The following is a 16,915-nucleotide window of genomic DNA, read 5'->3' as shown; positions in this document are numbered from 1 at the left end:
GGGACAATAATGATAATATTGTCACCACATAGATGTTGTAAGATCCTACACGTGAGCATGTTTTATAAACTGTAAACCACTATTCAAATACTACATTATTAACAGGTCATAACAGCTATAATAAAAAAAAACTTCCCTTTAAATAAGAAAATACTTATGGTGAACATCAGAAAGATCATGGCTGATGGATTTGCTGTTAACTCCTCCCTGCCCAGGAATACCTGCTGCCTGTCACTGCCTCCTGACTTGGGGACCTACAGGAGCCAGGTAGTAAATGTTGATCTCAGGATGGAAGCTGGAGGTTTGGGCTCTAGGGACACAGGGTGAGGCTACTTTGTCATCCATCAAAAACTCGTTCACGTTACTTCTGCAATTTGACAGCAGACTATTAGCAACCTCTTCCCCAGGTGATAAACTGACGGCAAATTTAGGCCTTTTTTAAAGTGTAATTCATGTAAAGGGAGTAGACCCTCCAGGAATGAATAATCAATGGTACAACCCCTCAAAAAACATGCTGATAAACTCACAAAGTTCTGTTATTATGAAGCACTAATTGCATTTCCTTGGGTAAGCACCATAAAAAACTCATTGCAGTTTTTAGAAACAAGATGCCAATTGCATTTTAATTGCTAGAGAGGAGAGGAGAGGCTAACCAGGAAAATGCTAACTGGACATAAACTCAGAAAGAGATCTCCCCAAGCCAAAAGGCCTATTACTAAAATAAGAGCTAAGGATAGATGAGCCTCGTGGGGGAGACCAAACATTCCCTAAGAGAGCATTGGCTTAAGTGGTTCTCAGACTTGAGGCCTCGGAGCACCTGAACAGCTGAGGCCCTTCATTGCAGATCATGACACATAGATTTAACAAATTTAAACAATTAAAAAAATAAGCACATGCCAAAATTCTCGAGTACATGAGCTACGAGTTGGCACGAAAGCTTCAAGAAACATATGAGTGGAAAATTGTAATTCTATCCATTAACATGTATGAGAGAGAGAGAGAGCGAGAGCAAGCAAATGCTGGACCAAGACCATACATCACTTTAATAACAGAACACCCTGGACCAGCTCACAGAACTGTCATTTTAAAACTGACACCCTATAGTGACTCCAACCTCCTTGTTTTCCAGTGCCAGAGCCAGGTGTGAACAGGGAGCAGCGAGGCCAACAGGGAGGTGGAGGGGGTCCTGACTCCCATGGGCTTAATCTGGGCTGGCCCAGCCTTGATTGCATCTGCCCAAGAGACACTGAGCCAGGGAATCCTTCAGGGAGGCACTTAGCCCACCCAAGGGCTCATGGAGGAGGTAGGACTGGGACCATCCCTAAGCACCCTCCCAAAATATGCACATAGGGACTGGGGAGGGCAGAGAGCAGAAGGGCAGGCTCCCAGCTGCTTCCAGCAGCCTCTTGGTCTCCAGCTCCTGCCTCCCTCCTCCTCCCCCTCATCCCTCAGCAGCCCCACCATCCCCACCCCAGCCCCAGCCTCTCTGCTGCTGTCGAGCCTCTCTGGTGAGAAACAGGGATTCTGAAACCAGGGCCTGAGAGGAGAGGCCCAGCGGCCCGGCAGCTGGCCTGTGGGTGGTGACTGTCTCTCGCACGCAGTGGTGGATGATCCGTGCCTTCTGCCACAGAGGCTGCTGCTTGTCCTCCATCTAGTGGACCTGCTGGAGACCCCAGGACACGTGAGGCTGGTGTACAGTGAGACTGGAGGAAACTACAGGACTTAGGAGGGAGTCCTGGACCCAAAGAAAGGAGCTGGATTCACAGCATGGCTCTACCACACACCAGCCAAGCCACTTTTATTTTAGTAAATCACTTAACCACTCAGAACCTTGATTTTAACTTCTATCAAGTGGGGCTAAAAATACCTGCTGCTCTAGGGTTTTTGTAAGCTTTGAATGAGAAGATGGATGTATACATCCCCTGCAAACGCTAAAGTTTATTATCTACCACCTGCCCCTGTACCCAACCTTGGAAAAAGATGCTTTTCCTTACCATGCCTCGAATTTGTAAAATACTTTCTACATATAATGTGTATGAAACACTACAGATGGCTCACTCTAAGTCTAGCACTGTGCTAGACATTGTGCAGGTCTTACCTCTTTGAATCATCACAATAAAAGATAAGGTAGCCACGATGGTTAGTACCAGGAAACTGAGGTTTACCAAGGGTAGGAACTTGCCAAAGGCCACATAGGAAATGGCAGATCTGGGACACGAACTCAGGTCTACTCTTGCCCAGTTAATGCTTAAGTTGATAGAAACTCAATGGATTCAATGTTACAAGCATCACATCTTCCTTCACCCACCGTGGGGACCATTCCCTAGTCCTCTCCCCAGCCCTCAGCAGGGCCCAGGTGTTAAGGAGCAAGGTTGACAGTGTCTGAGGAGCAGGTCCCTTAGAAACCTCCCTGCCCCACCCCTGCCCCCCACTCACCTGAGCCGTGTCATGGATCCAGTCCAGGAACTCGGCTACCTTGGCATAGACACCTGGGTGATTGGGCTCTGCACAGCCACGACCCCAGCTGACCACCCCCACGAGGCGCCATATGCCACCATCTGGGCACACCAAGGGCCCCCCGCTGTCCCCCTGAGAGATCCAAGCACAAAGACACAGAGAAACAGCCAGTTAGTCCCTCCTAGTGGAGAGCACCAGACCTCCATGGGCCCCTCCTGTTTCTGGCTGGAAACTGCGGGCCTCGCCCCTCTGTAAACACTTAACATGAGCTGCAGACTTGCCTAGGTGCCCCCCTAACTCCTAGAGAGGCTGCCTCACACCATCGACATACGCAGACCAGGGGGCCAGGCCACAGCAGGCCCTGCCCCCACCCTCATGGGCCACATACGCAGACCAGGGGGCCAGGCCACAGCAGGCCCTGCCCCCACCCTCGTGGGCCACACCTGGCACGCATCGGCCCTCCCGTCCAGGTAGCCGGCGCACAGCATGCGAGGGGTGAGGGCTCCGCTGTACACGCAAGAGCTGTTGCAGAGCCGGGTGCTGAGCAGGGGCACCACCGTGTCCTGGAGCATGTCTGAGCTGTGGGCTGAGGGAGACACCGAGAAAGGCTGCAGGGCACAAAGCAAGACCCAGGGAGGCAGAGCAGCAGGAGGGGAGGTGACGAGAGGTCCCAGAGACATGGACACTCAAAAAGGGGACCCCAGGGTGGGAGCTGTGGACCCTGGGCAAGGAGGAAGGGGCTGTCCGTCTTGGGGACTAGGGGTGGGAGGAGGAGTAGGACTCACATACACCAAACGCTGAGGCCACGGTGCTTCTGGGACAAAGGGAGGGTAGTAAAAGGGCCTAGGTTTGAAGAAAACTTTCAGGGGGGGTTCTCCCCACAAAGGCCCAGGCAGGGGAGACTGGAGCCCCCAGGCCTGGCCAAGGGCAATGTCAGGGAAAAGGGGGGCTGGTACTGCCACGTGGCCAGGGAAGGTGGAAGTCCCTTACCCTGGGGAAGAGTGCCTCCCCCACCACACCCCCTTGGCAGCGAGGGCCCTGGGAGCTGACTCACTATGGCTGGGGTCGGTGTGGCCCCAGCCAGACACCCAGCACTGGGAGCCCCTTGGGAAATGCTGCTCCTCGGCTGGCAGGCACACAGCACCCACGGTGTCTGCGGAGAGGCACGTGGTCCACTCAGGCTTGGCTGCCCCACTGCAGAGCCTGGGCGGAGGACCCAGGGTGGGCAGATCCTCCTCAACCCCCTCTTCTCAAACAGTCCTGGATCCTAGACTCCACCAGCCAGGCCTCCTAGGTGGGTGTGCAGGCTGTGCATTGTCCCAACGTGGGGGTCACCATTCACAGGGGACAGTGTGCAAACTGCAGTGTGCGTAGCGCCCTCTAGGGGTGGGCAGTGCGTGTGCTGCCCACTCCCAACCTAGGAACTGAGGCAAGAACTGGAAATTTCCTTCCGGCTGTGGGTACCCAACTTCTGATGAAGACCCATTTTGGCTTTTCCCCAGGGTCTCTAGTCCCTCGGTGTTTCCAGAAGTGTGTGAGACATCCTACAAGTGGAGCCGTGACTTTAGGTAGTACATAGACATGCCATTAAATAAACACTGATGCACTTGGCAAGAATGCTATTTCCTTTCTATTTTCTTTCAGTCCCTCTACTGCATCAAAGAAAAAGACTCCGTTTAGCGCTGGTCTGTACCTCTCTTAATGCCTGTCAACCTCCCATCTAACCAGGAGAGAGCCGGCCAGGCACAGCAACTTCTGCAGAGGACTCAGCTACCTAGGACTTATACACTGGTTTGTTTTCACACTATGTATTTTTGTGGTTACTATCTATTTGCTATAAGTAATACAGCTTCTCCAGTTGGGTGGTTTTGCCTTTCAAATATCCCTTAAGTAAGTACACTTAAGTCAACTTAGAAAAATTAACTATTGAACAATAGTTCACAGATATGATAAAATTTGTGAAATGCGTGTAGCAACGACTGTTGTTTGGGAAACCTAAGGCAACAGGTGACAACTCGAGGGAGGAGTGCTGTGTATCGTGAGTGTGTAAGTGTGTGCACAAGTGTGCATGTTAGAGTATGTGGTGTTAGCATGTGTGTGCATGAAAGTGAGTGTGTTTGTGAGCGTGTGAGTCTGTGCACGTGACTGCATGAGTGCAGTGTGCGTGTGTGTGTGTGTGTGTGTGTGTGTGTGTGTTTCTGTGAGTGTATGTGTTTGCAGGTGAGTGCCCATGTGCACGTGTGTGTCAGGGAGGGCAGTTGCTGAGACAGCTGCAGCCTGGCCTCACCTCCTAGGGCAGGTGCTATGGCAGGAGGAGCCCTGACATCGGGCTCAGGGACTGTCTGCTGCATGACCTTGAAGATAGTCACTTCCTTCCCTAAACTAAAGTGTCCTTGTCTGAATATACCTGCTCCATCTACCTGTCAGGGTTGTTATGAGGATTGGAAGAAAGGATATTCGGAAAAATAAATCTCATGAACTTTAACAAGTCACAAAATGGCTGGGATCTGGAACCAGCCTGGGGACAGGGGTGGAGCAGCCTATTAATGGATGGGGCAGCTGTGAAGCCTACTTGGGACCCCAAGGCCAATCCTGCCTACAGCCCAGCTGTGAAAAGGACTTGAAATTTTGTCTTCAAAAGAGCTTGTACAAGAGTTGGTACTTCAGGTCCAGGTGATGCCAAAATTCACTATGGTCCCTAAATGAATGGAACATTTTAAGGTTTACAGTGCTCAGAGGAAACCTTGGAAATCATCTGGCCCCCTCTCCTGCCCAGCCCCCACCCTCTCTTAGCACAGCCCCCAGCCTGCCCACCCCAGGGCCAGCGCCTTACCTGAGAAGTTGAGCGGCGTCTGGAGCCGCAGGAGAGCGACATCATAGTCATGATTCTGGGTGCTGTAGAAGGGGTGGGGGATGATCCTCTCCACCATAGCCCCCTGGTGTGGCCTGACGGCGCTGTGGCTGAGCAGCCCTGTGTGAACCCGCCAGCTGGACAGGCGGGACAGCCTGAAACTGCACACAGTGGCCATGCTGAGCCAGGGAGGGAATGGGCAGAAGAGGTCAACATAAGCGAGGGGATGGGTGGAGGAAGCTGGCCAGAGACGCCACTAGCAGGTGCCCCATCACCAGGCTACAAGCTCCTAAGACCCTAGGGTCATGCCTTAGTATCATACCAGCAGCTGGCAAGACACTGGGCATGCAGTAGGTGCTTAATAAATGCTCAAGGCCTGATGGATAGAGAAGTGAGATGCTATGGGTCATCCGCAACCACCACTCCCTCTCTCCCGCATAACTCTGCCACATTTTACAACAAACATAGAGGGGCCTTGTGTCAGGAAAACCCCCCTCAGTCCTGTCTCTGCATTTACTACATGTGAGCGGAGGAGGAACCTCCCCCTCCCAGCCTTGGTTTCCTCATTGCAAAATGGGGCTTGCACTCTCTGCCCTGCCTGCCACCAAAAGAAGAGGCTCAAAGAGCTCATTCACTCATCATTCATTCCTCCAACTAACATTTATTAAGCACCTACTATATTTCAGGGACTGTTCTAGGCCCTGGGGACACAGCAATGGAGAAATCTACAGAAGGATTCAGTGGTAACAAAACTGAGAGTCCTTGCTCCATGGAGCTTCCAGTCTAAAGGGGAAGAAAGACATTAAACAAATAACTACATGGAAAGTGATTTAATTACAGTGGTCATAAACATGAAGAAGCACAAGGTGCTGTGAATTGAAAGCATTGTAAAAACTTAAAAGCTGACGAATATAAAGAACAACTGTATTACTACTGCTATTTGCGCAGATCTGTTCTTGACACCTAATGGGGAGAACTTCACAAACATAAACCTTGCCTGCTTTGAGCAGACACCTGAAGCAGACAGACAGCTGGACATGGACATTTTATACAGGACATACCAAGAAAAGACCTGAACAGAAAAGGCCATTGAGGCCCCATCCTCCCCGGCAGCCCGAGAGACTTGCCTGTGCATGCAGTGTGCGGCAGTCACCACCCAGTGTGGCGACAACACAGAGCCCCCACACGTGTGCCGGGAGCCCAGGGTCACGCTGGCATGCCAGGGCCAGCGCCCAGGAGCCGCGGTCTGCCCACCGACTATCCGGGAAGCCAGGGGCCTCGCTCCACACTCTGCCAATAGAGAAGGGTGAGGCAGAAAGAGAGGTGGGTGTAAGGATGGTCTTAGCTCCCAGGGAGTGTGGCCCAGTGCCAAGCCCCAGAAAGCCAGTGTGGACAGCTCTCATTTTTTATTCCTGGTCCTAAGTATGGGGGACAGGAAGGCATAAGTGTTGATTACACACCTGCCTGCCCCATCAGGCTGTGGGCCTGCTGAGAGCAAGGACTATGTCGGCATTGTCTATGGAGCCCCAGTGCCTAACAGAAGGCCCATCCCACACTGGGGGCCAGCGTGTTGGTATGTGGGTGATGTGAGGAAGGACACATGCAGAGATGGAGAGATAGATGAATGGGGGGACAGGTGGAAGGAGCTTCACAGACGGTTTCCTGTGTGGCTTCCAATTCTCCACCTGCCCTTAGTCTCCTGTAGTGGGTTACTCAATAGCCAATAACAATACCACCTTTGGGGCTCTCCAGAAGAAAGGGGGAGTGACATCAGAGGCCAAGGGAGAGAGTGGCAGGCAGTGATGTCAGGCTTAGAAAGGGCATCTGCAAGAAGGGGCCCGGCAGACAGATAGCAGGGGAACAAGGACTCCCCCGAGACCCAGCTGAGCCTTTCCATGGGGCAGAGGGAACACTCTCAGGGCAGAGGGAACACTCCTTCCCCCCACCGCCACCTCCCTGGATCTGAGGCATTACTCACCAGAGCATTTGAGAGAAACAACTCGGCCAGAAGGGCAGTTCTTCCTACAAAACACAGGCACCAGCCAGAAGCGGGCAGGGGCCCAGCCTGTGGCCACACACCCAGGGGCGTGGAGGAGGGGGTGGTTGGTGGACAGTTCTTGAGGCTGCCGCGTAGCCACAGCTTTAAGAATACCCCCATTTCCTGCCTGCCCCCTGCCACCTGCCTAGGCTCCTGGTCACAAACAGTCCCCAGGACAGCAGCAGCATTCTGCCCAGTCTCCCGCAGGGCAACAGAAGAACTTGATGGTCCTCTAGGGGCAATTTGAGTAGGACCCAAATATATAAGCAGAGTATTTACAGATGAGAAAGACCAGCTGTTCCCACTGAGTGGCCCTGAATAAATACGTGTTCAGTAGATGGATGAACGGGCAAGTGAGTGAACGAGTGACTAGAGCTCTTCACCCGTGCGCCTTCCTCTGCTTGCTGTCTTCTCTGTCCCCAGCCCTCGTCTGGGGCCTGCATATTCCTGCTCTTGCTCTCCTCTTTCCTCTCTTCTCTGTTAGCACAAGCCTCAATTCCTTCTTGACCAAAACCCTCTTTCTTTACTCATCTCTTGCCCCCAGCAGCCCAGTGCCTGCATCCTCTTAGTTTCTTCCACTTTACCAAGCCCACAGCGCTCCCAGCTCTCCTGGAGGAGTCAGGCCCGCCCTGACTTCCACTTGCCCATTCAGTGTCTGAGGCAGGAGCCCAGCCGGAACCCCTCCCATCGCCACCACTTTCCTGAGAACGGACCCTGAGGACAGGCGCTGGATGGGGTGGGGGGCGCTGAGGGAAGAGTTCAAATTGGAAACGCGGTAAAGGGCCTGCCCGCCCGTCTACACCAGGAGGCTGCTGGGCAGCTTGAGGAAGCCCAGGAAGGGGCAAAGACCCTCCCCCAGGGTTTCGGGAAGGGACTGCTCCATTCCAGAGCCCTCTTCTCCCGGAGACTCTCCAGGCTATAAGCAGCTCTTAGCCAGAACAGCTCAACCATCTCTCTCCTGAAATATCAGGATGATCCAAGTAAAGTGTGGCAGGGTTGAGAGAGCACCTAGTTTGGAAGCAGGAGCCTGGTTTCAAGGCTGGCTCGATTGCTTATTAGTTACGTGATCTTGGACAGGACCCTTTAACCTCATTAAGCCTCAGTTTCCTGACCAGTAAAATGGGGATAAGAGTACTGTTTCAGATCCTGTGACGATAACAGCCAACACTGCATTACTTGCAAGGGGCAGATAATGTATGTAAAGCCGGGATGGGCAGGGCTCATGGGAACCGCGTCTGTAATTGCTGATCAGGAAATGTTCCTCTTGGTCCTCCTATCTTAGACTGCCAATGTCCCCACCACCAGACTCCCATGAAAAGAAGATTTTTGCTGGACTGGCCACCGGGAAGTTAGAGACCCCACTCACCTAACCTCAAAAGTCCTACCTGGGCTGCCACACCTCCTCCAGGAAGCCTCCCAGTCTAGGAGAGAGCTGAGCGAACTCCTGAGAGCTGTTGAGCTTGATGTCAGTGAGGTTTACTCCCTTGTAGTGAGTGAGTCTTGGCAGAGGGAATAGAACAGCAGAAAATCATAACTGGAATGTACACGAGATGTTATACCAGCACAGTGACTGAGCAAGTCTGTGGCAATAACTTCTTCTGAGATTTCCGTTTGTCACAAAGCAGCGATGCCCAAAAGAGAGAAACTGGCTGGGACACCATCATGCCCAGAGGCCAGAAGATGGCCAAAATGACCATTTCCTGAGCACACTGACAGTGATGGGCAGACAGAGGTCTCCAACTCCCCTTCCCCTGCCCACCAGCCCTCCACCCTCCCCGACCCCAGGTCTGCCTCCCGTTACCTGAGGTGCCCAAGGCTCCGGCAGATCTGCACCCCCAGGGCGGGGCTCCAGCCCTCGTGGCAGACCAGGAGCCAGTCTGACCGGGCCCCCACTTGCGCTTCCAGCAAGAAGTCCTCTCTGTCTGTTCTGAAAGATACTGAAATCACAGCGTGAAAACCACATCCCACCTGCTGTGGGGGTCGAGAGAAGATGGTGGCAAGGTAGGACAGGAGGAGCTGAACTTGGGACTCTGTGGGACCTCAAGAGGCCTTAATGACAGCATCTGGGTCACCCAATGTCAAGCTCCCTGCTCCCCAGGGTGTCAGGCCAGTCCTGAGAACAATATAACCCCGAATTGTGGAGCATTTCAGTTTTGCATTTTAACCAGGTGCTTTCACACGTGCTCCATCACGCATTGTCACAGCAGCCCTGTGAAATGAACACCACCACCCTCTCCGTTCTACAAAGGGGAAACCAAGGCATGGAGGTTAAGCAGCTTGCCCAGGATCACAGAATCAGCAAGGGATGGATCCAGAACTTAAGTTCAAGTCTTCTGATTTCAAATGTTGTGACAGTATTAGTTACCATTTATTGAATATCTGCTTTTTCCAGGCTGTTATGGACTGCACTGTGTCCCCCAAAATTCATATGTTGAAGCCCCAACCCTCAGTGTGACTGTATTTGGAGGTAGGGCTACTTTAAGAAGGTGATTAAGATTCCATGAGGTCATAAGGGTGGGGCCCAGATTCAATAGGGCTGATATACGAAGAGAGAGAGACACCAGAGATCTCTCTTTCTCCTCCAGAACAGAGGAAAGGCCCTGGGAGGACACAGCAAGAAGGCAACCATCTATGATGCAGGAAGAGAGCCCTCTCTAGAAATGGAATTTGCCAGCATCTTGATGTTGGACTTCTAGTCTCCAGAACTGTGAGAAAATACATGTCTGTGGTTTAAGCCACCCGGTCTGTGGAATTTTTGTTATGGCAGTCCGAACAGACTAATACACGGGTTCTGTGCTAAGCTCTTTTTATATATTTGTTTTACCCTTACAACTTTATGCAGTAGTTCTATTTCCATTTTACACAGAAGGAAATCTAAGCTTAAAAAGGTAAATGTGCCTAAGGTCACATAGCTAGCAAAAGACAGACTCCAACCTTATGCTAACAAACTGCTGTAACCTATGCTCACCCCCAGCCTCTGTACTCCTGACCCCAGCTCTCACCTGGAGGGGAGGGGACAAAGGGGGGGTGTTCCCAGACGCTTGGCTTGCCCAGCTGGTCACACATTGACTCCCACACACACCTGGCACCTCTTCTCCCACATTGCTGGCCCACTCTGCCCCAAATGGCAAGCTTCTATCCCTCCTGCCAGCCTGGGGTCCTGGCCACACTCCAGCTGGAGATCAGGACAGTTCCCAGGGAGTGCTGAAAACCCCAAATCAGAGATCAACTCTGCAAGGCTAGACCTTGTCCCCATTCTCACACAGATGACAGATGGTTGGCAGTGAACTGATGACCCTCCATGTTGGCCCTCTTGCCTGCATCTACGAAGGGCCCTGGGCAGGGGAGGGTGTCCCATAGCCTCGGGGGCATGGCCCACCTGGTCTGGGAAGTGCAGGGAGCGGCGCTTCCTCACTGCTGGCCTCTGAGCAGCCCAAAGGCATCTCCTCGTCCTGCAAGGTCCTGGAAATGGGCTGAGGGGCAGCTGGCCATAGAGACAGCGCTTCAGAGAAGGACAAAGAGAGGGTCACAGAGAAGAGGCTGGGAGAAAGGGAGAGATTCCCAAAGAAGGGGGTCAAGGCACAGAACAAAACACTCCTGGGCCAGAGGCAAAAGCAGCCACTGGGGACTCCTCCACCACTAACCCGCTGGGGAGGGGCACAGCACTCGTCTCTTCTGTCTGTCTCCCTGCCTCTTCCCCTCTTGACTCTCATCTCTTTCTCTGTCTCTGTCATTCTTTCTGTCTCTCTCTGTCTTTCTCTTTTTCTGTCTCTCTGTGCATGTGTGTGTGTGTCTTCTCTGTCTCTCTCTCTCACACTGGGAAAGATTTCTGAAAAAAAAAATCTGACCAGGGCCTCCCTGGATCATACACTTTTCCCTGGAGGACTAAACTGTTATTCATGCAGAGCCTAAATCCCTCCTGGTGCAATTTTACACCTTCTCCCTTTGTTGTCTGCACAATGTAGGTGAGGAAGACACTCACTCATTTACCTTTAACACCTGCTCAGCACCTGATTCTGTCTTCCAGCTGCCCCCAGATCCTGTTCCTTGTCCCTCCCCAGACTGCAGAAGGGCCCCCAGCACTGACCTATGAGCCACGAGCCGACACCCACACCAGCCAGCAGCCCCAGGGCTCCCAGCACTGCACAGCCTCGCGGCGCGGAGCGCCAGCGCCCTGCCTGAGAGACTGTGGGGAAAGGCAGAGGGGCGTCTGGGTTCCCTGCTCCTGCCAGCCAGCCATACTGTAACCCAGGCCCCAGCACAGGGCTAGGCACCCATGGAGCGCCGTGCTCCATCAGTGTGGAATGGCTGCGGGCAGGGTCCTGCTCCCAGAAGCCCACAGAGCCCCATCAATCCCCAGAGTGGGAAACAGGGAGCAAAAGCAGGTCTGGGGGTAAAGAGTGAAATAGCCCCTCACCATCAATCATGTGGGGCCAACCCAAGGAGAACCCAGGGGACACAGGAAGATTACCCTTCACCGACTGCCCCCACCCTGTCGTTCCCCTCCGGCCCGGTCTGCCTACCGGGTCGCTGCTGGTCTCCCGGCTCTGCTGCGGAGATCCCGGGTCCTGGCCCCTCCTCTGCGTACTGAGCCTCCACAAGGGCATGGTCATGCAGCATGAGGCTCTGGGGAAATAGCTGTCAGACACCCCGGATCCCCACGTCAAGGACTGTGAGAGAAGACCCAGCCCATACCAGGTCCCCCTTCTCTAACTTCGACCACGCCCTCGCTGCCACTTGGAAGCCTTCATTCATCTTTGGAGACTCCCTGTATGTTCCAACAGACGCCCCTCCAGGCCCTCTCTGCTCTCCTGGACCCCCTAACCTCACCCACCTTACTCTCACATGGCCAGTAAGTGTCAGAGCAAAGACTTGAATCCAGATTTGGCCACGATCTTAACCACGTCTTGCCTCCCATGAGCATCGAGGCACCTGCTGAAGTCCCTCAACATCCTGCTCAGGCTTCAGCTCCCGCCCTCTGCATTCCCTCCCATCTCAGAGGAAAAAGTGCCCCTCCTCCACGCACTCACCCCCACCCCCATTCATTTGGTAGATTATTTAGCCCAGTGCACAGCTCACTGTGGGGGAACACTACAGCGTCCAGAATAAATCAGCATGGACCACCCCTCCCCAACTGCCTCAAAGAATCTGCAGTCTAGTCCTGAAGGTCAGTCATGTAAACAAAGCAGAACATGTTAAGTGACAGAAGAGAAGTTCAGCCACACTAACATCATCATTCAAAAGAACAAGAGCTTACCTCTCACTGAGGAGGAAGGAAGGCTTCCTAGAAGAGGCAGCCTGAGACCTGAGACCGGCCCTCGTGGATGAGAAAGGTTTGAACTATCAATAATATATATGGGCATTGGGTAGTCCGGGCAAGGACGAGACAGGCAAAGGCACAGGGGGGGAAGTACAGAGAAGAGGGAGTCATGCCTGTGCCTGAAGCTCTGAGCCCTGAGGAGCAATGAAAATAACACTGGACAGTTCCAAGCTACATCTCCTACCTACTAGGTGAACTTGCACAACTCAGGCCATCTCCAAACTTCAATGTTCTCATTTATAAAATAAGAGCAATAACTGCTATTTCTTGATGGAGATTATTCAATCTCCCTCCTCTAGTGTCCTCTCTCCCTCCATTATTCTCCATGCTATAAAGCCAGAGTAATCTTCCTAAAATGCAAATTCGAGCACACGCAGGTCACCTGTAAAGTACCTAGTGAATATCTGCAGCCTTCAGGATCAACCCAAAGCTCCAAGGTATGGCTCACGGGGTGCTCCATGATCTCTCCCTGCCTCTCCTTTCCATCCTCACAGCCAGCACTAACTCCCTCCAGAGCAGAACCTGGGGTCACACTGACATGCAAGCCATTCCTCAGCACCTTTAGGCATTCTCACCACATGGAGACCTTGTACCTGCTGTCCCCTCCCCAACATAGCTGACTCCTCCTGATTCTTCAAGACTCAGCATAGATGTCACTTCTCTAGGGAGTTTCCTTCGATGCATACAGCACCTGTTGTGGCCCTATACTGTGCTCATTCCCTTCTCTCTCTCCCCTTCCTTACTGGTCTATGCATCCCAGCACCAACCTCAGGCCCTGGCACAGCCTTGCTGTTCAGTTACAGTGCATTGAAGAAGGGAAGGCAGGCAGGCGGGCTAAGCAAGGTAATGTGATTGAAATGACTTTATCAATTAAAACACACAATGCAAATCGTAAGTATAATAATATTAATAAGAAATACATGTAAGCTGTGGATCCTTCCCCAAGAAATTTATAATCCGGTAGAGTAGATAAGACCCCTTAAAACTGAAGTTGGCTCCCCTCTCTCCTGAAGACCACCTTTCCCTGTCAACACATGATGTTGTACCCAATGATCACAAAAGCCCGAAACACTGACTCCAAAACAATGTTAGCTTAGATGTGACTTTCTATGTTATGTGGAATGTTTTCACACCAAAACCCTCCCAGTCCTGCCTTTGTGCTCCACTGAACTGGCCTTCCTGACCCTCTGGCTAGGGGAGGAAAGTGTTTGTCACACTCACTCATGTCAGTCACCTCCAAATCGCCCTGAAAATCATTCCACTGGACCCATGAGCATCCATGCCAGTTGAGTCACAGACTCACAAATGGGACAGTGGCCCAACACCTTCCCTACGCAGTGGGGCAGGGGCCCCACCTCCCCATCCCCTGCACCAATCACAGCCCAGGACCTGGAGGAGTGGCCCTCCCAGCAGCGGCAGGCCTGGCTTCCCCAGGGGAAACACAATGGTGGCTCGCGTCCTACCACACTCGCTATTGCTTGTGCCTGGAGATGAGCCTCCCAGGGCACAGGTAACGAGGCTGGAGGACAGCAGGCTTGGGAAAGCCAGTCAAGCACCCGCAAGAAAGCAGAGAAGTGACAACAGAGTGTGAGGTGTGGGTTTCTTCTCTGGGGAAGTGGTTTCTCTTAAGCTGATGTCCCTGTAAGCAGAGAGGCAGGCCGGTCCAGACAGAATTCCAGGGCACACCCCTGGACACCCCAGGGCACCTCCCTTCTCAGTATCAAGGGAGCTTGGCTCTGAACTCAGTCTCTGAACCCAATGGCCTCACTTCAGATGCTGCCCTACCTCAAAACCCCACCTGGGAAAAATGACCTTTAATGGTACAGGATTCCTTGGTCCTCTTTTCCAGTGAGCGTTCAATGTAATCATGATTTGCTAAGACTGACTATGTGCCAAGCACTTGATAGGTCCATGGGGCACAAGAGAGAATAAAAGGCAGCCCCTGGGGAGAAAACAGGGGTTTGGCCACACAAGGCCCCTGCTGGGATCTAGCACTTGTACCAGAGCCGTCCCAGGAGGTTCTTTCCACCGGCCTAGAATCCCAAGGGCATGAGAAAAAGAGAGAGAGAGACAGAGGCCCGAGCAGGGGTGGCACAGGGATGGCCTTACCGTGGCGGTCAGTGGTGCTGTTGTAAAGTTTCAGGGTCTGCTGGTCAGCGTCTTGCTCCTGTTCTCAGGCCAGCGTTGATTAACTAGCCCAGCTAGCTTGATGATGAGGTCTTCCTGGTCCACACACGGCCCCTCCCCGTCTCCCCTCTCCACACACTCACACAGACGCGCCAGAGACACAATGAACTCTGCTCAGGACCCATGAATAGGCCCCTTGTTGCAGGAAAGGGGGCCGAGGGTTAGGCTGGGTTGGGCAACCCCAGCCCCTCCCATCTGTTAACTGGAAGCTGAGAAACAGAAAAAGGTTACAGGGAGGGGGGATGGCCAGCTACTGCTGCTTAGCAACCAGGTCCCTTGTGCCGAAAAGTGTGCCCCATGCATGATAGCACAATTCTCCCTTCTTGCTGTCAGGACTGTGTTACAGACACTGATATTAGCACTCATGGAAATGTTTCTAAGCCCTCTGTGGGTGGGCTTTCCTAGTGGTCTGGGGCTGTTACCATGTTGGAGCCGTTGGGGTGATGATGAGGAATGTTTGTCACCTTTCTCCCCAGGGCTGCACCTGTCACCCCCAATACCGGGGAAGTGGGGCCTCTCCACCCTGTCTGCCTCGGGAGCCAGTTGCCACAGGAACCCTCAGTGCTACCTTGTTTCAGAGCACAGGGTGACCCAGCCAGGCCCAGGCTGTGGTGAACATGCCGGGGACCCACACACGTCTCTTTAGACAAGGAGGCAGAACAGCTCCCAGGGAAGGGAAAGGCCAGTGGAGCTTCCCCTCCTCCAATCAGCCTCTTATAGAGCCCTCGGATGGGACAGTGAAGAACACGGCCTTTAGAGGCAGGCCTTCACCCAGCCCCAGTTCTCCTCCTTCCCTTACTCAGCCTCGCCTGTAAAATGAGGATAACAGTACCTACCTTAGAGGGTTGATGTTAGAATTAAACTTTTTCTTTTTTTTATTTTAACCTGTTCCCCAGGAAAGTAGATGTTAGAATTAAATGAGATATTGAAATAAAGCTCTTAGCCTGGGGTCTAGCACAGACTGTATTCAGTAAATAGTAGCTGCTGAACCTCACCCACACGGGCTTTATTTTAACTTTTCTCCTTATTTTCCTCATACACTCAGTGTGTCAAGTCTGAGCTTATGATCGTCACAGAGCTCTCCACAGGCAAAACAATGAAGAGACAGAGGTCAGCCATGAATTATAGAAGGAGGAGGAGAGAAAGGGTGGCTGGAGCTGAGAATCTCCTGGCTAGAGTCTGAGGTCTCCTGGGACAATACTCCGCAGGCTACAAACCTGAATATGTGTGTGTGTCAGGAACTGGCCCGGGCATGGGGGATGAACAAGTCATAGACTGGGCACCTGTAGGCTGGAAAAGAGACGTAAACAGACATAAATAATTGTTATTTGTAGAAAGTAAAATAACGAAGGCATGAAGGTATAGGAGAATAGCTGACTCCTTTGCCCGGAGGACACACAGAGGGCTTCGCAATGGAGGAGACATTTGAGCTGAGTTTTGAGAAGTGAGAAGGCAATCAGGGAGAAGGGGATTTAAAATACATTGTAGGTGATGTCAATGAAAATGGCAAAGACCTCTGAAAATTCCCTTCTCCAGGAAAACAATGAGAAAACTGGCAAAAAATGGTCAGAATCAACTTTTTCAGAGCTATAGAAATTAATCAAAAGCCTTCAGCAATCTGGGAAGTGTTTATTCAAGAAAAATGACATAATTTCTGTAAGAACAGTGAGCTTTGTGGCATTTTAACTTGCTCTAATTCCATCCCCCTCACTCCAACTCTGCAGTAGCCTTGAAAACCAGCATCCCATGATCACAATGGAAAACAGCAGTCTAGCAGCCACAAGAAGGGGTAGAACAGGCTTGGAGCTCCTTCAAAGCCCCCTTCCCAGAGAGTTGTCATTATTTTACCTGTCTGGTGGGCCCCTGGAAGTTCCCATTTGCAATGCTGTCTTTATTTGACCTGACTTGGAGCTTGCCCAGGGTAAACAACTTTTTCCCTAGGAGCATTTGTTAAAAACAAGTGGAGGCAATTGTTGGATTTTGTGACAACCTAAGATAGTAGACAGCAGTTGGGGTGAATAATAAGCTAACCAAAAACTTTAGAAGGAAAATCTGGGGAATG

General features: G+C 52.2%; 1 protein-coding gene across 1 annotated transcript; it reads right to left on the bottom strand.

The window, feature by feature from the left end:
* Positions 1-1,490: 1,490 nt before the first annotated feature.
* Positions 1,491-14,875, bottom strand: TMPRSS5 (transmembrane serine protease 5). The gene is made up of 13 exons (XM_045555391.1): positions 14,776-14,875; positions 11,870-11,984; positions 11,434-11,532; positions 10,726-10,848; positions 9,148-9,283; positions 8,732-8,845; positions 7,287-7,330; positions 6,436-6,598; positions 5,291-5,469; positions 3,495-3,610; positions 2,901-3,065; positions 2,437-2,589; positions 1,491-1,663 (listed from the first exon to the last, which is right to left on the bottom strand). The coding sequence occupies exons 2-13, from the start codon at positions 11,964-11,966 to the stop codon at positions 1,652-1,654; spliced, it is 1,401 nt and encodes a 466-aa protein (XP_045411347.1). The 5' UTR covers positions 11,967-11,984; positions 14,776-14,875; the 3' UTR covers positions 1,491-1,651.
* Positions 14,876-16,915: the final 2,040 nt, after the last annotated feature.

Source organism: Lemur catta, chromosome 7 (assembly GCF_020740605.2).
Source record: "Lemur catta isolate mLemCat1 chromosome 7, mLemCat1.pri, whole genome shotgun sequence".
Taxonomy (NCBI): domain Eukaryota; kingdom Metazoa; phylum Chordata; class Mammalia; order Primates; family Lemuridae; genus Lemur; species Lemur catta.
This window is presented reverse-complemented; position numbering and strand designations above follow the sequence as displayed.

Bases quoted from the DNA above. Each gene is read 5' to 3' on its own strand.
- TMPRSS5 (XM_045555391.1), bottom strand. From the start codon at position 11,966: ATGCTGCATGACCATGCCCTTGTGGAGGCTCAGTACGCAGAGGAGGGG. The intron at 7,331-8,731 runs GTAGGACTTTTG...TGTGTTTTGTAG, and splicing joins GAGGAGGTGTGGCAGCCCAG to GAAGAACTGCCCTTCTGGCC. The intron at 2,590-2,900 runs GTGTGGCCCACG...TGGATCTCTCAG, and splicing joins GGAGGGCCGATGCGTGCCAG to GGGGACAGCGGGGGGCCCTT.